At 44.7% G+C, this 21,575-nt stretch overlaps 1 protein-coding gene across 3 annotated transcripts; it reads right to left on the bottom strand.

Moving 5' to 3' along the window:
• Positions 1 to 12,120: 12,120 nt before the first annotated feature.
• On the bottom strand, positions 12,121 to 19,628 carry LOC119323117. Of its 3 annotated transcripts, none has more exons than XR_005156139.1 (5): positions 18,448 to 19,628; positions 17,322 to 17,450; positions 15,207 to 15,252; positions 15,045 to 15,116; positions 12,121 to 14,965 (listed from the first exon to the last, which is right to left on the bottom strand). XR_005156139.1 is itself a non-coding variant. In XM_037596695.1 (2 exons), the coding sequence occupies exons 1-2, from the start codon at positions 19,607 to 19,609 to the stop codon at positions 17,362 to 17,364; spliced, it is 1,251 nt and encodes a 416-aa protein (XP_037452592.1). In that variant the 5' UTR covers positions 19,610 to 19,628; the 3' UTR covers positions 16,971 to 17,361. The 3 variants fall into 3 exon arrangements, 1 of the variants encoding a protein (XP_037452592.1); XR_005156138.1 differs by having other exon boundaries at positions 17,337 to 17,450; XM_037596695.1 differs by lacking the exons at positions 12,121 to 14,965; positions 15,045 to 15,116; positions 15,207 to 15,252 and having other exon boundaries at positions 16,971 to 17,450.
• Positions 19,629 to 21,575: the final 1,947 nt, after the last annotated feature.

Genomic DNA, 21,575 nt, shown 5'->3' with positions numbered 1-21,575 from the left:
AGGGTGTGAGCTCAACTTCCGCAGCCTCCATGGTTTTCGCACCCTACAACCACAATTGCGATTCACATCCCACTGATTCAGTCTACAATAGGTCTAAATAAAATAGTAACAACATAACCAAATATCAATACAGGATTGTATGAACAGAGTAAAAATGATGATAAAGAAATATCAGACTACAATTTCCCAGAAGGTCAAACCAATGCACTACAGCGGGTGTCCTGTGCAAAATGAAACTAGAAACCAGGGAGAGGGAAGACACTACAAAAGGGAAAAGAAGAAAGATAACTACCACTACCAGAACGTGGATATTCATAACATGTCCAACTTGTTCGCCATCCATCCGCCCCCCTAACTTGCAGAACGGCTCCATGAGCATTGACCATAGCACATGATTTTTCTTTGTTCCTTTGGAGTAAGCTGCTCTAGACAATCAGTTCAAATACTGGGTTTGAATTGTCGTAGAGGTACACATGCATTCTACCATGTCTACCATGTCTGCTGCTGTGAACAGAGAAACGTGAACATATTGCTATGTTTTGAACACCTTACAAACTATTGGAGACTTTCCCATTTTAGGAAGGAAATGAATCTGCCCTTTTTTATATAAACTAAAATAGTTATTGTTTTCAAGTATTGGAGTTTCTCCCACCCTGAATTGATAACTGTGCAGTGCATTGAAAGCACCTCAGATACATAGCCGTGCAGTGGTTTAGCACAGGCTGGCTAGTGAACCTTGCCCACTTGGTGCATCGACCTGGATATGGTTTAACTATATAAGCTTACCATATAACAATAACAATTATATTTCAGTTTTATCAAATGCCACCTAAAGGGTTGACGCAACGATGCTGCTAACCTAGATGACAAAGTTAATACACAAAATGACAATGGACTCACCATAGAAAAAAAAAAGGCATTCCAAAAACAACCAAATATACACAAATGTTTGCCTAAAATGCATGGATAACCAAATGCTGACCTAAACTATTCATATGATCCATCAATCACAACATATTGATGCACACCATGCATCTATAAGGACTGCATCTACCTCACAAGTAACACTGGTTTTAAAAGGCAATGAGACTATTTTCTAAAGAAAAGTTTGATGTATAGTTATGGCAGCAATCGTACTGGACTCCCGCCGCCTGCTAGCAGGCTCACTATTCCAAGAATTCACTGATACAATCATGTACTACCCCCCTTTTGATTAGCAAAGTGGCACATACCAGGGGGTTAGCGCATGGGAATCTGCCAAACATTTCGGGCCAAATCCTGAAGATAGCATGATCAGCAGATGCTGAGTCCAGCCATCTCCCAGTGAGAGGCTTGCTTTATTTTCCTGTTGTTTTGTTAGCAAGTTTAAAACTGGCTCATAAAGTTTACAAGCATATAGAAAATGAATATTTTTATGTTATCCTTTTTCGTGATTTTTTTTCATTTTAAAAGCTGCTGGTAGGGAATCCATTTCACCCTTGATATGAGTCAAACAGCACATTTTCATCAACCAAGTTTATCACCTGTGATATGAGTCAAAACAAATGCAGATCAAACGGAACTGGCGATTGCTCTGGCTGGACAGTACTTCATGCTCTAACAATGCCTATGCAGCGACCAATCTCTTTAGTCACTAATGCACGAGAAATAAGAAAAAGATCAGCATATATTAACTTCACAATAAGGAAAATTGTGCCTGAATAATTGAAGTAGGGTCATTCCAGCAAATTCGGCAATATTAGGTAAAATTGCATTTGGATGAGCGAAAAAAGCATACATGAAGGAGAAGGATAAAAAGAAGACACGAGTATTGAGCCCATCTTGACAGACGGTTCAGAAATATTCAGATTTGGAATAATAAAGATGGGACACTGACCATGTTGAGGCAGGCTTCACTTCTAACTGTATCCATCATTGCTGTCCAAGGTAACCATATGTGACAAAAACTAACAATGTCACTCACAAGTCAAAGCAATTCAGCTCATCATCTTATATGAGAATAATTCATTCATATACTATATGTACTGGGATTAAAGAACGAAGCTGTTCAGAGTTTGCATCCCATTTTTCACTGAAGCTTCATAGTAGATAATAGTTTGAGCAGGAAAACGTCTATTGTGGTCGCTCTATTTCCTCAGTTTAAATTAACCCTCCAAACATCAAAAATTTCTAAAATTTGCACGTTCAACTATAAACAATATGGTGGCAAGACGAGAAAACAAGTGGTGAGAATACCTCAGAGGCTTCAGAATTATGGCAGCAAAGGAACCACAACAAAGATATCCTCATTTTTTACCGAAAAAAGGAACAACGGGTGATTCAAGGTACCGCAGCTAACAATATAACGTAAAGTTGTACTTTCAGAAGCTTCAGAAGCTTCCAACTGTCAAACTGCATTACTGTAGCATATCCGGCATACAGGTACTGTAGCTAATCCGGGACGGATATCTGCCTTTGTAATCTGTTACAATTCTAACCCCCACGTCTATCTATTGTAAAGGTAACTTGTAAATCAAGATATATGAGTCAATATCTAGAAGGTTTATCCTGCAATGAAACCTAAATCTGACTCTAACAGAAGTCTAAAACATTGAAATAGAAGATCAGAAAAAAAAACCTTGAAATAGAAGTAGCAAAGATATCTTTCTCGCAACCTTGTTTCCTTTTTTCCTTAAAAAGAAGCATCATCCTACCATCAAGGTGCTCTTTGACTACCCATTATCTTTCGCAATGGTTGTATATATAGAATGTATCACTAATGAAATCTGAGATTTCGCCGAGTTCTGCATCTTCGCCGAGTTCATTTCATCGGGAGCTCGGCGGAGTAATGTGTCTGCGGAGTTTTCTCATAATTGGACTCGACAGTGACTCGAAACTTGGCAAACTCAACCATTTTCCTAGTGCCTAAGAAAAGGAACTCGCCGAGAAACAAACTCGGCAGTGTTGCATTGTCGCCGAGTTCTGTCGGAAATAAAATCAGCAATGACTGGCATGTGGATCCCTTGGCCGTCTAGGCAACGGAGAGCTGTAGGCTGTCCACGTTTGCCGAGTTTCAGCTAATTGAAACTGAGAAATCATTCTGTCTTTTTCTTTTCTTTTTATGGAATTGCAGGGGTCACGTGTACGCCGAGTACCCCTGCAAAAAAACTTGGCAAAAAACTGACAGGCGGGCCCACGGTAGACGTGGCAACGGCTATTCCATGGTTGGGCTTGCTATGCCGAGTTCCAGAACTCAGCAAATATCGGACCTTTCTCTTAAATGGGGACTAGCTGACAATGTTTGCCAAGTACCAAACTCGGCAAAAGTATTGACTGGTTTCTTGCAAGGGAACTTGGTAGTGTTCGCGGAGCTAGGCAATACATCATCGTTTCCAACATACAAGTGGTCAAGCACAATGAGGAGAAAGCTGTTGTACACAATCAGCTCAAATACTGGGTTTGTACTGCCGTAGAGATACACACACATTCTACCATGTCTACTGTGTTCTGCTGCTGTGAACAGAGAGAGGTATGTGCTTATTGCTTTGTTTTGAACACCTTGCAAACTACATGAGAATTTCCCATTGAAGAAACTAAAATTATCTCTTCTTTATATGATAAAATAGTTACTTTTTCTAAGTGTTGGAGTTTCTCCCGCACTGAAGTGATTACTGGGCACTGCATTGAAAGTACCTTAGATAGCCATAGTCTTGCAGTGGTTTAGCACAGGCTGGCTAGTGGACCCTGCCAACCCAGGCGCATTGATCGGGGTATGGTAGAACTATATAAGCTTACAATATATAACAACAATAAAAAATATTTCAGTTTTATCCCGTGCCACCTAAAGGGTTGACGAAACGAAGCTGCTATCATAGAGGACAAAGTTAACACACAAAACGACAATGGACTCGCCACATAAGAAAAAAAAGAAGGCATTCCACAAACAACTAAATGTACACAATGTTTGCCTAAAATGCATGGATAACCAAATGGTAACCTAAACTATTGATATGATCCATCAATCACAATGTATCGATGCACATGCATCTATAAGGAAATTCCGCAGAAGAAAGCGACAATTACAGGCATATCAATTAAACTACATGGTTATAATTATCACATTTACCAAATAAGCAACACTATGGTTTCAAAACGCAATGCAAACTATTTTCTGAAGAAAAATTTCATGCATTGTTTTGGCATGCTTTATTTGTTCCTGTTGTTTTGTTAGCACGTCTAAAACTGGCTCATGAAAGTTTACAAGCATATAGAAAAATGAACATTTATATGTTGTGCTTTTTCGGATTTTTTTTTACATTTTAAAGCTGCTGGGACGGGATCTATTTCGCCCTTGATATGAGTCAAACAGCACATCTTCATCAACCCAGTTGTTCAACCGTGATATCAGATCAAACAGAACTGGAGGGTGCTTCAACCAATGGCTGGACAGTACTTCACACTAACAATGCCTGTGCAGCGACCAATCTCTTTAGTCAAAAATACACGAGAAATCCGTTTCGAAAAAAAAAATACACGAGAAATAAGAAAAAGATCAGCATATATTAACTTCACAACAAGGAAAATTGTGCCTAAATAATTGAAGTAGGGTCATTCCAGCAATATTAGGTAAAATTGCAATGTCACCCACAAGTCTGAGCAATACAGCTCATCATCTGCTATTAGAATAATTCATTCATATACAACATGTACTGGTATTAAAGCACGAACCTGTCCAGAGTTTGCATCCCATTTTTCACTGAAGCTTCGAGAGTAGATAATACTTTGTCTAGGAGAACACCTATTGTGGTCGCTCTATTTCCTCGGGATAATTTAATCCTCCAAACTTGAAAAGTGTCTAATATTTGCACCCTCAATCGTAAAAGATGTGGTGGCAACACAAGAAAAAAATTGTGTGGAGAATACCTCAAGGCTTCAGAATTAAGAGTCAAACCCAGGAGTCAACTTCATCTATTGATATGGGCGGCAAAGGATCCACCACAAAGAAATTCTCGTTTTTCTGAAAGAAGAAAAAAGAGTAGATGACTCAGGTACTGCGGCTTCTAACAATATAACGTAAAATAGTACTTTGATAAGAGAAAATACATGAAAGAAAAGCTGATCAGTGTTTGAACCTTCAGAAACTGCTAACTGTCAAACTGCTTTACTGTAGCATATCCGGCACACAGGTATTGTAGCTAATCCAGGACAGATATCTGCCTTTGTAATATGTTGCAATTCTGACCTCCCCATGTAATTTATTCTATACATAACTTGTAAATCAAGATATGTGAATGTAAATATCCAGAAGGATTATCCTGCAGAGAAACCAAAACCTGACTCTAACAAAAAGTCAAAAACATTGAAATAGAGCAAGTACCAGAGATATCATTCTAGCAACCTTGTTTTCCTTTTTTTCTTATGAAAAAGGCATCATCCTGGCATGAAGGTGCTCTTCGACTACCCATTATCTTTCGCAATGGTTATATATATAGAATGCATGTCAACCCTTATAGCAAGGTGATATGATACAGTAAAATCATTACTTTAACCATACAACATTCACTCAGGTTAAATTATACACCACAAATGTTCCAGACAGGATGCTCCCAGGCTGAGTTCAAACACATACCCACAACACAAAGTGCACATACAGACAGTTTTACAAAAGTTCACCCAATGGTCCAAAAGCCAACAATAAACAAACACGAGACCAGAACCTTAATAAGATTTGCATTTGAAGTAGTTGCGGAAACCCGGCCCAGGTGGCTTGAGGATTACCATGACGCACTAGCCACTATGCTTCTGCTCCACCAGCACCCCCATCATTGTTCACATGAGCATGAATTCGTCGCGTCGATGGGCCTGGTAATCATATAGTTATAGAAGAAAGTACATAAACCTTCACATCTATGATATGATATAATAAATTACTCAAAATAGGATGACAAATTTTAGGAGAAATAATTAAATTATGACACAGAAAAAGTACAACCAATAATTCCATGCATGGATCAACAAAGGGGGAAAATATCACATCAAAGGTATCCATGAAATTACCATGCACGAAAAAAAAAAAAAGGATCGATGTTACTCCTTCAATGTTAAGATAAATTACCTGCGTTATAGAAACTGGTGAATGGATAATAGAAATTGTCGAGAACGAGTCCATGAAGCCTGTTGCATTGCATTGTCTCAAGTTGGACTATAAAGGCACGGATGTGCCTCTCTTTGCACACCGATATAAGAATCGCATTAGCATCCTCGGCATACCCGATAACTGGTGAGTTCGAAGCCGCCCATGAAGACGTCAGATCAGGGATGTTGTCCATGACAACGGTCTTGCGCAGCACCCATGTCGCAACACCGTGAGAATCGATGTTGCGTTTCCACATTTCGATTGTAGGGTACAACAATAGGGCGAGGCCAACAGTGCCATCCTCCCCTGGGATGATCTGGCTGTTGCGGCTGCTGATATTCGCACGGGGAGGCCTTGTAATCAGAGCTAGGCTCTGGCTATCCAGATTTAACTATAGAAAGCTACCCCGAGGCTTTGTCAGCCAACAGTAGAGGCGGCTGCCTACCACGGTGACAGGGTCACAGGGACACTGGTAAGACGACATGGCTCAGCAGTGGAGATGATGTCTCCCCATGTGCCGGTTTCAAAGGAGTAGACGCGGGCCTCAACTCTGGCGCGGGCCTCATCTACCAGGACCAGCTTCAGTGGGTTCTGCGCGGCATCCAAGAGCAGAGCTCCGTTGGCACGGTGCCGGCAGTCGACTAGATCCGGTGGGAATGACACGCGGTGGCGTTCACCGGAGAAAGGGTCGCAGATGAGGAACTCACGCAGCGTCCAGTTCATGATGAAGACGCGGCCCTGGCGGCACCCGAGCACGCGCCAGGTTTCCCACGCGGTGCAGACCTGGATGGAGAAGCGCTCCGCGGGGATGCTGCGGTCTGCAGGGATGAACTGGAGAGAAGTCGTGCTCTTATCGAAGACGCCTAGGACCGGGGGTCTCCCGTGGCAGTCGCGCCAGCGGCGCCGGAAGTCGGCGGAGGCAGCGAGGCGAGCCCACGGCTTGCACACAAGCGATGCGCGCGGGAGGGAGGATAGCTCCCGGGGGAGGCGGACGAAGACCTCGCCGAGGACGTTGTCGTCCTCCTGCGGCGCCGCCGCAACCGCTGGTGAAACGCAGTGGCCACGGCCGGGGGTCATCTCGCCGCCGACGCCGCCCTGGTGGGATTCGAGGCTATTTTCTAGGGTTCTACAGTGGAGGAAGTGGGGAAAAGAGCAGGAAGCAGTCGGACTCTTTTTCTTTCCTGTAGGAAGGAAGGTCCGTTTGGGATGTGGGCGTGCAAGGAAAAAAAAACATTTTAGCCCAAGATAAGAAACTGATATGTATATTAGTAGCAATTCGAATAAATTTGTCTCAAAAAAAAAGCAATTCGAATAAATATTATGGCGTAGAAGCAAGCGATGATTATTATGTAAAATCCACGGATGAAGTGCTTTGCGAGGGAACACACCTCTGTCGTCAATATGAGGCATGGAGGTAGCAAAATGGTGGGAAAGAAATAGTTGGGTCGAGTAAGAAGGGGAATGGGGTGAGCCCATGGCTACCATGTCGCATGCCTAGGGCAAGCCCGGGAACTCATGCCGCTACCACACTCAGGTCTCCCTTGCTTCCTCCGACTATCGTCGCCGCCAGCCTCTGTTGCGCTGCGGCGGGCCTGCGTCAAAGGTTGTGGGAGGCGTTCTTTGGTGGTGCAAATGGCTGGTTGGTCAGTGGTTTCAATCCTTATATCGGGCCAATAATACACTAGTGCAGAACCGGGCTTTAGTGTCGGTTCGTGACGGCTTTTAGTGCCGGTTGGCGAACCGGCACTAAAGAGTGGGGACTAAAGCCCCCCCTCCTTAGTATCGGTTCGTCACGAACCGGCGCTAAAGTGGAAACACGTGACACGAGCCAGGCCTGTGTGCGTGTAGGACATTAGTACCGGCTGGTAACACTAACCGGTACTAAATGTTTGGGTGTTTTTTTTTTTAATTTTTGCTTTAATTTTGTGTTTTTAATTTGGCTTTATTTTCCATTTAATTCTTTTTTGTTTGCTGGTATTTCACGATACTACAAATTGTACATGTTATGCATATATATTAAATAGATTTTCTCGTACGTAGAACCGCATATAATATATATATATATATATATATATATATATATATATATATATATCAACGAATGTCTCACAGCCAACACCATTAACTATTCACACATATACACATGTATATACATATACAATTTCTACTACATGTTGCCTTGGTGCCTTCGGAGCATGATGACAAGTGGTTCATGGGGGCGGTAGCGGGTAACAGTATTCTCCTTTCGGATTTATGACCTGGTCGAGCAAAAATCCGGCTATTTCCTCTTGAAGTTCTTGTATGCGGTCCGATGGTAGGAGCTTATCCCGCATCGATCTGAACTGTTAAGAAGGAGATCAATATGCATGTGTGTTAGTTGTGTGACTAGATATCGATAATGGTGTCAATAGTGTTCTGACAAAAACGTACCCAGTCCTGTCTATCAGATCTGCTCCTTTCGCACGTCATCATGCGAATGTTCTCGCAAACGTAGTATGCACACAGATTATTCCCTTTCGCTTGCCTCAGGGCCTTCTCGCAAACGTAGTATGCTACTCTTGGTCATATGATTAATTAGCATCAGTTGTGCAAGGCCTAGGCATGCCGCAAGGACATCACAAAGGATTCCCCATGTCGCTTCCGGGCATGATTTCACGTGTCGCCTTGCTGATGTGCAATTTTCGGCCATGAAACCCTAGCAGAGCAATAAATTTCTCGAATATGGCACGCGGGTCCGAAAAATGCGGGGGTGTGTGATGGCTTCCTTTGAGAGCATGAGAAGTTTCAAGGCCAACAGAGCAACACTCGCACTTCCTGCACAAATCAGACACGTTCCCTCTCGATACCCTAGAGACTAGCTCGAAGATGGTGCGATTTACAAGCATCCTCAGAGGAGGCTTATTCGAAGGGCGCCCAAACTTTTACCACACCCTACAGGGCCATGTGATGACACCGTGCCAACTCTCGAGGAATTCTAGCATCGTACGATTTTCTGAGGATTTAAACGGTTGCATCAGGCATGCCACCGAGGTACTTTCGCCCCCCGGTGGCAGGGTATGCCCCTCCCTCGTCTGTGCAAGGCCTAGTCATGTTGTAAGGACATCACAAAGGATTCCCCATGCCGCTTCCGGGCATGATTTTATGTGCCGCCTTGCTGATCTGCAATTTTCGGCGATGGAACCCTAGCAGAGCAATAAATTTCTTGAATATTGCACGCAGGTCTGAAAAACGCAGGGGCGTTCCACGTGTCATGAGATGGCCTCCTTTGATAGCACGAGAAGTTTCGAGGACAACGAAGCAACAGGACCCGCACTTCCTGCCCAAAGAGGACATATGTTCCCTCTCGATACCCAGAGACTAGTTCGGAGATGGTGCGCTTTACAAGTGGCCTCAGGGGAGGCTTATTCAAAATGTGCCCAAACTTTTACCACACCCTACATGGGCCATGTGAAGACACCGTACCAACTCTCGAGGGTTTCGAACATCGTATGATTTTTCGAGGATTTAAACGGTTGCATCAAGCATATGCCACCGAGGTACTTTCGCCCCCGGTGGCAGGGCATGCCCTCCCTCGTTTGTGCAAGGCCTAGGCAAGCCCAAGGACATCACAAAGAATTTCCCATGTCGCTTCCAGGCATGATTTCATGTGCCGCCTTGCTGATCTGCAATTTTCGGCGATGAAACCGTAGCAAAGCAATAAATTTCTCGAATATTGCACGCGGGTCCAAAAAATGCGGGGGTGTGGCATGTGTCATGCGATGGCCTCCTTTGAGAGCACGAGAAGTTTCGAGGCCGACAGAGCAACATGACCTGCACTTCCTACACAAACCGGACATGTTCCCTCTCGATACCTAGAGACTAGCTCGGAGATGGTGCGGTTTACAAGCAGCGTCAGGGGAGGCTTATTCGAAACGCGCCCAAACTTTTACCACACCTACAGGGGCAATGTGAAGACACCCAGCCGGCTCTCGAGGAATTCCGGCGTCGTATGATTTTCCGAGGATTTAAAACGGTTGCATCAGGCCTGCCACCAAGGTACTTTCGGCCCCCAAGGGCATGCCTCTCCCTAGTCTGTGCAAGGCCTAGGAATACCACACAGACATCACAATAGATTTCCCATGCCGCTTCCCAGCATGATTTCATGTGTCGCCTTGCTGATCTGCAATTTTCGCCGATAAAACCCTAGCAGAGCAATAAATGACTCAAAAAAAATAATAGATGAATTAATATAAGGCGCCAGCATCCACCATTAGGAAGATGGCCTATCACTTTGAATCTTCTCTGCCTGAAACAGGTGAAGATTCAAAGTGATGGTCCATCTCCTTAACAGGAGTGTAATGAAGATCGAAGCTTACTGCATCTAGACTATCCCACTATTTAAACAGGTTTTGTTGCTTGTCTCTGGGTGAGGTGGAACTAAAGTTTGATGGGAGCCTAATCTTTCCCAAGAGCTACTCTCGGCAACTGTTGCTTTTCTGAGAGCAGCGCTCGGTACAGGTACGGTTGGATCATAAAGTTAATACATGTTATTTATAATGAACACCGAAGTTTAATGCAATTGGACTATCGGACTATTTAAACAGGTAGGCGAGGTGGAACTAAATCGGCAACTGTTGTTGTTCTGAGAGTTGCTCTCGATAAAGAAGTCTAACCATGGTCGTGCCAGTAACCGCCACCGGATGTGCCACGTGGCAAAATGTTGTTGTGCAGGCACTGCATGGGTCTCGGCGAATAGTGCCTTTGCCGAGTGTTGCCTTTTTGCTGAGGTATACTCTCGGTAATATCCCGTGTTTGCTGAGGTGTGTCTTTTGCTGAGAGGCCCTCTCGATGTCTCTTACTTTGCCGAGTGCCTGTGATTTGGCTCTGGGCGAAGAGTCTGACACCCGGCGTGTAGGGAAATTCCAGTAGTGACTTCTAGGACTAAGAGTAAAATTTCATATAGCTTTTTGCTGAAATTCTGGTTTCATCGTGCATCTTTATCAACTTACATTCAACAGTTTATTAGTTGCCTTAGAAATTATAAATTCGTTATTTTTTTATTAAAAAAATACATGAAACTAAATACAGTAGCAAGCTTCATACATGTTTCCCTATCCAAGTTGTTGTCCACCTAATAATTATCATTAGTCCACATTTGATCTAGTAGCCAACTCGGCGCCGAAAGCTTTTTTTCTAACAGTTTTAGTTACTCGTAAATGTCAACCCCTGGGGACAAACGTTTACAGCTAACTGTGTCTTCCTTTTTTTTTTCTTTATTCATTTCCTTTTAGAATGGCTGTGAGCCTTTTCATGGCAAATGTCATATACTGATATTTGCATACTTAGTAGAAAGAAAAAAGTGACATGATTGACTTCCATCCATGGAGAAAATACTGAAAGATTGATTGTCTCATTGATCAAAGCTATCCGATTTCTCTTGTCTAATAACAGCAAAGGGCTCACCTCGTCCATCATTACGAGTACCACATCAAGAGTAAAAGATAACATTTCCTTTTATTATGATTAATATCACAGATTAATAAAAAACATCCTGATGCCAAACCAGACGAAAAGCAGGCAACATATCCTTGGCATGCACATAATCCCTGAAAGTTAACAATTCGCTGCAGCTCGTCTTCACTTTAAATCGTCCATCTCAAGCAAAACAAACTGATAAGCTTCAACCCTTCCATTCGGCGATGGCCTCCCATGAAATTGTTTTCTTCTTTTTACAAGCATGTAAGACTGCATGTCATATGTTAAGAGATGAAAAACAAATACATAGGGATAGGTACGAGTGGCAACGACCAGCCGGGGCAAAAGGAAATTACAATGGGAGAAGGGCGCTCAAATGCTTTGCCCCGGTCTGCGCCCACACACGACATTCACTTCTGATAAATACGCTTTTGTAGAGGAAGATGAACATTACGATTCCCATGCAATTCTTTTCAACAGCGTGCTTGCATCGCAACATTTAAAGACAATTTCACTGCCCATTTCGGCTTCAGAGTTTTTCGGTTCAAATGTTAAATTTTACTGTAATTTACAGTAAAAAAAAGAGATGCATTGTGATTTTCAGGCCCAGTGTGAGTTGGGCACATAGGCACAACAAAAACTTGACAGGATATAACAGCATTCCAGCCTGCACCAGCAGAACAGAGTAACCTTCCAGATATGTACATTCATCAAGACATTCCACGATGCAAATTGATTAACAAGGGTTTGACATAAGAAGACCGCATGCCCTATTTTGCCAACAGGGCGCTCACCTTCACAAGCCTACAAGATCTGAGATGCTTGCAGGAGCAGTTATGGATTGTGCTTCTTTGACATGCCAAGTAACCCTGCATACCAGTTATGGATTGCTTGTTCCTTTCGTCCGCCTCTTCCGTTTCACATCCTGCCTCGTGCCGCTCCTCTCCCCCACTCGGTTTTCTAGATAGCAAAAGAACCCGCGCAAGGAAAAAAAAGTCCAGCAGAATCCATCGCCCACCTCTCTCATCTTTCCATCCCGCACCACTCTTCAACCCTAAATCCCCTTACCCTGTTCTCCACCGCCACGCCTACCGCTCCCGGACACCCGCTGCAGCCAGCTGCCACCCCACACCTCAACACCTCCTTCCTCTCCTCGACTCGCTGGTGCCACTTCGATGTCCGAGCTACCCAAAAACGCACTGCGCGACACCGCCACCCCCCGGTTCCTTACATTGACCTCCTCGCCTGCTGGCTCTGCCTTCTCATCAGTCTGCTACGTCATTGACCCAGAGAGGCCGATGGGGCACCGGCCGATTGGCGCCGAGGGCTCATGATCCGGCGCCACAAGCAAAAGATTTGATTCTTCTATGTTCGATTCACAGCCCCTCCTCTGAATTCTTTTGATGCTCTTATGCCATGCGCCACTCTGGGGATCTCGCAGATCTCGACCTCCACGAACTCCACCTACACGGAGGCGGCGCCAAGACCGGCAGCAGCAAGTACGGGCTTGCTCCTCTGCAAGGTAGACGGCCTCATCCTCTCCTTTGTTTTGACATTTTCCTGTGCACTGCATGGGATAAACTGACTACTAATTTGATGTAATTGGTAGAACACTGAATTTCTTATTGTATATATTAAACAACTAAATTTGTAATTGCCATAACTAAACGATTTGGACACACAGATTTTATGCAGTTGGTACTTTGCATCTCTCAGTCTGGTGACACTTCAGTATTCTTATGCCTTTCTGCAGATCATGGAAGGAGGTAATCTGGTTTTTGGCAGTGAAGTTTTAACTGAGGAAAGAATGGACAGAGGAAACACAACAAAGTAAAAGTTAAAGCAAAAAACAGTTTTCATGACAAACTCTCTCTGCCCAGTCTCCCAGCCATCCATGCATGCTGCATATTAGTCATCTAGAAAAGTCACTGAATACTGCATGGTCACTTAGAGAAATTATGCTGCTGAAATGGTCAGTATACTAAATTCAGAGAAACATCACTGGCATTTTTGTTAAGAGGGAATGATCAAAAGTGGACAAAATTGCACCAATGCATTTCTCTTCGGAAACAAAATTGCCAACTACTTGGCCATTAGCTTCCAAAATTGGACATGAGCTTTAGTAATTGAATTGGCACGATATGTCTCAATTCTATTTATTTTGCAGATTGGGAGGATAGAAGGTAAAGAGCCCTTTTTTCTCTTCTGTGGGGTTGCAATTTATTCCTTGCATATCATTTTGTTGCTAGCAACCTAATGTTTGCCTGTTGTAGGACCAAGCAGGTTGGGGAAAGAATTAAATTAGGATTAATTTGTGCTGCACTTTCCCACAACTGATATTCCAGAGGTTATCACTTAACACTTGCTAATTGCATCAGTTAGTATGCAGTCACATTAACAATAAATAGATGGTAAATCAAGGTTCATATTAACAATAAAGGTAAATCATGGTTGTTATGTAAAAAACTAACTAAAATTTTAGTGGTACATTTTGTATGCCTCCGTTGCAAGTTGCAACGCACGGGCAATTACCTAGTGTAGGGGAAAATGGATACCACAAACAACCAAAAAAAACAACCAAGTCTACACCAATGTTTACCTAAAATGCATGGATAAACAAATAGTGGCCTAAACTATTGATGTGAGATGGAAAACCGATCATGAAATCCAGCGTATTGATGCACATCATGCATCTACTGAATTAAGGAAACTGCAGCAAATCAAAGCACCAAATCCAGAAATGTATAATTAAAGTAGATGTAAGAAAAGAAGCAAACAGGCTGATTGGTAAAAGCAGAGCGCAAGATCTCAGTTCATAGAAGTATTTCAATCAAGGATCAAGTAAATATTTTGTAGTGCTCCCTCCGTCCGGAAAAACTTGTCCCAAACTTGTTTCTCAAATGGATGTATCTAGCACTAACTTGGTGCTAGATACATCCATATGAGGGACAAGCTTTTTCGGACGGAGGGAGTAGCACACTATGCATCTGCCAAAGAACAAAAAGTTATGGTCCAAAAAAGGCAACGCAAATATTCACAAAAGGAAAATCTGATGAATAGTAGCATTCTTTAGTTTTTACTGATATTATGCCACCACGTCTAAAACTGGCTAATAAACATCCTTTTATTTTGCTGATATGTATTGCTGTCGTACAAATAAGGAGCAATGAGATGAACTTCTATTGAAAGCAAGGTGCCAACTCACAATTACGACTTCTATCAGCCTACACTCCTTTATTTTTTCTTCATTGTGTCAAATGACCATGACAGTACACTCATTTTTAGGAAGCTACAAACAGATCATAATAACAATGCTTACCTGTCCCCTGTACTTACCTGCCTCCTGTTCTATGATTCAACTCGTACCACCAAGTGCTGTTAAGAGACCAAATCCAACTGAAAATGACAGTTAATTAGATGCAGTTTGGAGCCACTGGCCGTGTGAATCAAAACATACTGGGAGCGTTTTACTTACATTTTCATTTTACACTTTCTATGGTCTTCATATACAAGACGAATTTAAAAATCCTATAAACAACATATGCCTCTGCAATTGATGAAGTTTCATACTATTAATAGTGATACAAACTACGCCCAACTGAAACATATGAAGAAAGCAATTCGAAAAAATATATACCTGCTGCAGATGCAAATCCTACTGATCAACTAAATCATGCGACCACCTGCACCAAGCATAAAACAAAAAAATATTTGTATTAAAAGCTATTCCAATTTATATTTTAGTTCTGCAACACAGATGTATGCAATTGTGATTCATGCCGCTAGCCGACAAACTAACAAGAGCTTCATATTCTCAAAGATCGTAGAGGAAAAAAAACAAAGGTAGAACACATCACAGCTGAGATTTCAACAATTTTAACAGGATGTTATTGGACGCACTAACTATGCCATGGGTCATCAGAAACCATATCAAGATCTTTCCTTAAAACGTAGCTGTAATTGAAGTAGCAAGCCTGCTTCATTCTAATCATCTAATAGCCAAATTATAGATGGGTAACATTTATGAACAAAATATCGCTGCACGAAACAGGAAAATATTTAAATGGCTTTGTGAACTGGTGCTTCACCATCGCCCATCACTGTAAATGTGGCTAGTGTTGCCTTGATTCCCACAAAAGAGGCTGACACGGATGGTTACACGCTGTGAGCCCCTTTCCATCACACCAGATCTACCATGACTGTCACTATTACAGGCGTAGTTGCTCGAAAGAAAAAACGCTGGATGCTACAATGGGAAGGGAAAGGAGGGGCACAAAGTTGGAAGGAGAGGGGCAGCATTATTATTCACCGTTTTTGTAGGCTTTGATCACTCGCTTGATTAGTTCTTACCGTGGGAGGGAGCACCAAGCTGCCGTGCAGGCCCAGCAGTAGCTAAGGCCCAGTGGCAGGCATTAGAAAGCTTAACAAGAGAAGATATGGTTGTGCGTAAAAGCAAATGCAAATAAGCTAAGCTAAACAAGGAGATGGTTGGACATGAGGATATGACCGATTGGATAATGGGCCCAGCAACACTTTCAGGAGATGGTTGGACATGAGAACATGACCTATTGGATAATGGGCCCAGCGATAGTGTCTGTCTTCTCGACCCAGCCACGTGCATGAAGCGGCATTCCTACCAAACCTAATTCTGTGCCACGTGACTAATCCGGTACAGGGGATGAAAAGCCTCTCTGAGAAGGATATGATCCATTGGAGAATGGGCCCAGCAACAGTTTCAGGAGATGGTTGGACATGAGGACATGACCTATTGGATAATGGGCCCAGCAATAGTGTCTGTCTTCTCGACCCGGCCGCGTGCATGAAGCGGCATTCCTACCAAACCTAATTCTGTGCCTCGTGACTAATCCGGTACAGTGGATGAAAAGCCTCTCTGAGAAGGAGAATGGGGGTGAGGGCCATGGTGAAAAAGATGTCGAGCACAGGACACAAACAAAACCCGCCCGCTGCCAGCAGGACCAACGAGCATGGAGGCCCCGTTGGCAGAGAAGCAGCGACTAAATGACCAAAGTCTATGAGCTTTGATGAAAACAAGCGGACAGCACAGTAAGGAAAGAAACAACTACCAGATGGAACGACACATGACCGCCACCTCTCCCCGCCCGAGTAGTCTAGGACCATTTATTAAAAACATTCATATTGTACTACATGTGGTGGGATGGCATTTGCATGTTCAATATCATAAAGGATAGACCTGTTCAGACTTCCGAGTAAACATCCTTCTTTTTTACTGTGGCAGCACAGTAGTTATTGACCTAAGAAGCCTAATTTTGCCTCCTCGACTATTGCATTGGTTCAATTTACCCCCAAGCTCAAACCATTCAGAAGTTGCACCCTCAGCCCTCAACTATTGAAACTACGTTGTAAAACAAGATGAAAAAAATGCAGAGATCAACACATGGCTTCAGAATTCAATTCAGGACCCCAACACCCAGGAGTCGACTTCATCTTATGATACGGATAGCACAGGAAATGATGCTCTATCTCCTACAAGCGGCAGCCAGCATCAACTACTGTAGCATCATTTACGATACTAAACATAAGGTGTTATATGGGCAAAACAGTTGACTGGGTTGAACAAGTAAAATAAAGAGACAGCTGACAAAGTGACAACGCTCTCTCACACAGCAAAACACAGGGTGTCCCTTGGTCCGAGTCTTTCATCTCATTGCATCAACCAAGTCATAAAAAATATGCAGATCATACGAAACTGAAGGTTGACGAGATGCCTGACAATTTATGGTTTTACCCCGCAGCTGTGGAATGGCTGGACTTCACTGTTGTGGTGGCACAATGGCTGGAATTGTACTTCGCTGCTGTGGTGGCTCAATGGCTGGAGCGGTACTTGACGCTCTGACAGTACCTGTGGCAACCAACCTCATTAGTGATGATTGCGCGAGCCATAACTCAGAAGGATCAGGAAAAATAAACTTCAGTACTTCACTACCAAAGGGATTAATGATTAAACCTTTGAAGTCACTCCGCCAAGATTAGGTAAAATAGCTCAACAAACTCGGTGATTGAATACCCAATTCAGGCTCAAACCTATCCTAACATCGCCGACATATGAAATGATCATAAAACGCAACATTCTTTTCAAATAAGATCACAGCTTCTGGCTATTCCAAAATCACCAGATTCCCAAGTATGATCAAACATAATAATTAAGAGTTATCTATTTGAACCTTTGGAAGCTGCTAACAATTCTCTCAAAAATTGAAGTACTGCAAGTAGCCAAGATATCGTCCTCACAGCCTTGGTTTTTTTCGTAAACAAGAATCATCTTGACATCTACATAAAATTCTAAGACCCATTGTTGCAACAGAATGATCAGATTATTACGAATTGTCAACAACTCTTTAGTTAATTTATTGATTTTGTGACCAATTGTTGCAACAGAATAATCAGATTGTTCTGAGCAATCTGCATGCCTACTTTGCTTCAGAGCAAAAGGGAGAACAACAACAGAGGATAAGAACAGATGGGAAATCTACATACAAAAAATGTCAAGATGATAGAATAGCAACGGACACCTCAACTTAGGGGAATATGAGAGGTGACACCTCAACCATTGAACAATTTTCTGGAAGGTACCCGACCAACAGGTTGTTTCACACAATAACTTTATATAGAGCATGTAATGTAAAAACATTCAAAAAAATGATACAATAGAACAAATAAGTCAAAATAGTTTGCTACCTTCCAGATAAATCCAGTTAAGTTATAACACAAAAAAAAAAACAATTATATTGATCTAAGTTGCTAGCAAACAGTTCAAAGCACAGTAAAGGCATTGGGCAACCATGTATGCAAAGTAAGCATGTTCAGGCAACTCTTGTAATGTAAAGATAAACAATTACCTGCAGTATAGAAGTATGCGAACGGATGGTAGGAACAATCCAAAAATGTTTGATTAAGATTCGTCCACTCCATTGACTCAAGTTGAAGCATGAAGCTGTAGGTGGGCACACCACCGAAGGACACTGTTAGAAGAAGCGCATCGCCATCCTCGGAGTACCCTACTATAGTCAGCATAGAATACTGAAGCATACTATGCATGCGAGCGGTCTTTCGCAGCACCCATATGGCAGTACCATGACTATTGACCATGCGTTCCCAGATTTGGAATCTCATGTACGAATATACGGCAAGGCCAACACCGCCATGCTCTCCCCTGATGATCCGGATTCTGCAACTGGGAATGCCATCAAAAATAGGCCTCTTGACCAGAGATAGTGTCTGGCTATCCAAATCGAACTTGAGTATGCCATCCTCTTGCTGACACTTGTTTAGCCACCAGTAAAGAGCATTGCCGATGAGGGTGGAGGGGAACTTGCTAACAACACATGGTTCCGCCATTACGACGAGATCTCCCCACTCACCGGTGTCTGAGGAGTAGACCCGGGCTATGACCGGGTGTCTCACTCCGGTGGCCACCAGAACCACCTTGAAGGGGCCCGAGTGGCAGTCTCCGTGCACGTGCCCCTGCTCGTCACCGGCAGCGCAGAGCACCGCCCCGTTGGCGACGGCGCACTCGCCGTCGACGAAATCCGGCGGAATTACCGCGGCGCGGAGGCGGCGGCGGCCGCCGGCGAGAGGGGCGAAAACAAGCAGCAGGGCCAGATCCAGGTTGACGAGGAGGACGCGGCCGTGGCGGTACCCGAGCAGGGTCCAGCAGCCGAGCACGTGCCAGAACCGCATGGAGAAGCGCTCGCGCGGGATCCGGTCGGGGGCGTCGAGGAGCGGGGTGAACACCAGCTCCCCGCCGCGCATCTCGAAGACGCCGAGGACGGGGGGCCTCCGGTGGTGGGTGCGGAAGCGGCGGAGGAAGGCGCGGTCCGCGGCGAGGCGCCCCCAGTGCCTGGAGACGGCGGCGGCGCGGACGAGCGAGGAGGGCAGCGGGGGCAGGCGGACGAGGATCTGGCCCAGGACGTCCTCGTCTTCCAGCGGCGCCGCCGGCTGCGGATGGCCGGGGAGGAGGGCCATCTCGCCGTCGCCGCCGCTGCCGCCCTCGTGACTCATGTGGGGAGAAGAAACGGAAATGGGGGAGCGGAGTAGGGCTGTAGGGTTACTGGAGGATGCGTAAGAAGGAAGGAATACTTGGGCTGGGCCTCTAGAGAAAAGCTCAGTCACCCATCCTTGGATTACGGCCCAACACTGATCGTGTTTGTGGCTTACGATAAAAAAAAGTATAAGGCTTGTGCTATGCTAAAAAAAGTACAACTCCTCTGTGAGGTTCTACCAAGAAGAGATCTTTATAAGGCGAGACCTCGTCCGTCACTCTGGTGACGGTTAGTGTAATTTTCGAAGAGGCAGTCGCAAGGACGCTTGGATCTTATCCTGGCCCTGTCGCCCGCCACCAGATCTTGTCGACGGCGTTCGGGCCTCCGTCCTGACCACCTGAGATCCGTAGCCTTCCCTGCTCTCTCGTCCACCCCCCAATCCCTCCCTAACCCTTTCCCATCCACATAGGCCTTCTGTGCGGTTCTAGGGCGCTCGGTCGTACACCACCTACAAACCCTAGTTTTAGGTCTGACGTGAGGAGAGTGGTGGTTTGGTCGAGGAGGATGGAGGCAGTAGAGGGGTTGATGAAGGGGTTGAAGTTGTCAGCGGTGGAGAAGAAGCGCTTAAAGATCGGGGAGAAAGAAAGGGACAAGGCTCCAGAGTGGGCACCAGATGTTTCGTATGCGTAAGCTATTTTCGAAGAAGCCAGCACATGCATGGGCCATGGGGAGCACGCTGGGGAAAATTTGGTGCCGGAACAAGGGGCTAGGCTGCAAGGAATTGGACGAGAACATTTTTCTTTTCACGTTCATGCAGGCGACGGGTTGGAGGAGAGCCGTGGAGGACGGACCCTGGTGGTTCGATAAGAAGCTGCTGCTGATGGACAACTATGATACTGATAAAACCGTCGATGAGTACGAGTTCAACTTGATCCCCATATGGATTCGTGTGTTCGGGATACCACTGGTATCTATGAACAGGGCTATGGGAGAGCTCATAGGGAGAGATTTTCAGGAGGTTCTGGATGTGGATGTCGGTCATGATGGCAGAGCCGTGGGTAAATTCCTCCGGGTTAAAGTGAAGCTGGATATTAACGAGCCACTCATGAGGGGATTCACACTTGACAGAAATGAGGAAGGACCCAAGGATGGGGAGATGAGCCACAAAAAAAAGAAGAAGTTGCTTTGGTGCCGATTTGAGTACGAACATATGCCGGACTTCTGCTACACTTGTGGCATCATAGATCATTGATACGTCTTCAATGTATTATCAATCTTGAATATACTCTTTTATTTTCCTAGTTCAAACCAGAAAAAAAGAGACGCAATCGAGAAAAAAAAACCTTGTGAAATAGCGGTAGGCGAAGTTGACGTCCGCGGTGTGGACCCATGCCAGATCGGACGGTGCCATCGGCGAGAGAGGGCGGTGGTTGTGGATGAGGCCGTCGGAGGGATCAGAGGGCCGGTCCGGCGACGCGGCGGCGGCCATGCATCGACGGAGATCCAACAAATTGATTGGAGGCCAGCTCTGGATCAATCGCGATATATATATATTCACACTGGATGGACACGCAAAACTGAGTCAGTATTGAACACAGCCAGTGGACACATGGGCCACGGCCCAATTTTTACCGGCTAGGTGTATGAAGTCCGATCTCCAGCAGAATTCGGAATGTCCACCGAGTCGGACGGATTCCATCACAAACTATCTCCCTAGCATAAACATCGAACCATATATATACTGGATCGAAGCAGCACAAGTCCCCAGGCAACCATGGACGACCTGACGCAGCGGCTTCCTCACGACGTGCTGGCCGACGTCCTGCGCCGCCTCCGGACAACGTCGCCGTGCAGCCTTGCGGCGTCCCGCTGCGTCTGCAAGGCGTGGTGTGCCGTCGTTGACGCCCACCGTCTGCTCGCGGAGCTCCTGCCGCAGTCGCTGACCGGCATTTTCGTCCATCTCGAGGGCTGCACCACAGCCCCGA

The sequence above is a fragment of the Triticum dicoccoides genome, chromosome 6B (genome assembly GCF_002162155.2).
Source record: "Triticum dicoccoides isolate Atlit2015 ecotype Zavitan chromosome 6B, WEW_v2.0, whole genome shotgun sequence".
In the NCBI taxonomy this organism is placed as follows: Eukaryota; Viridiplantae; Streptophyta; class Magnoliopsida; order Poales; family Poaceae; genus Triticum; species Triticum dicoccoides.
Note: the sequence above shows the minus strand (reverse complement) of the source record. Positions and strands in the feature narration are given on the sequence as shown.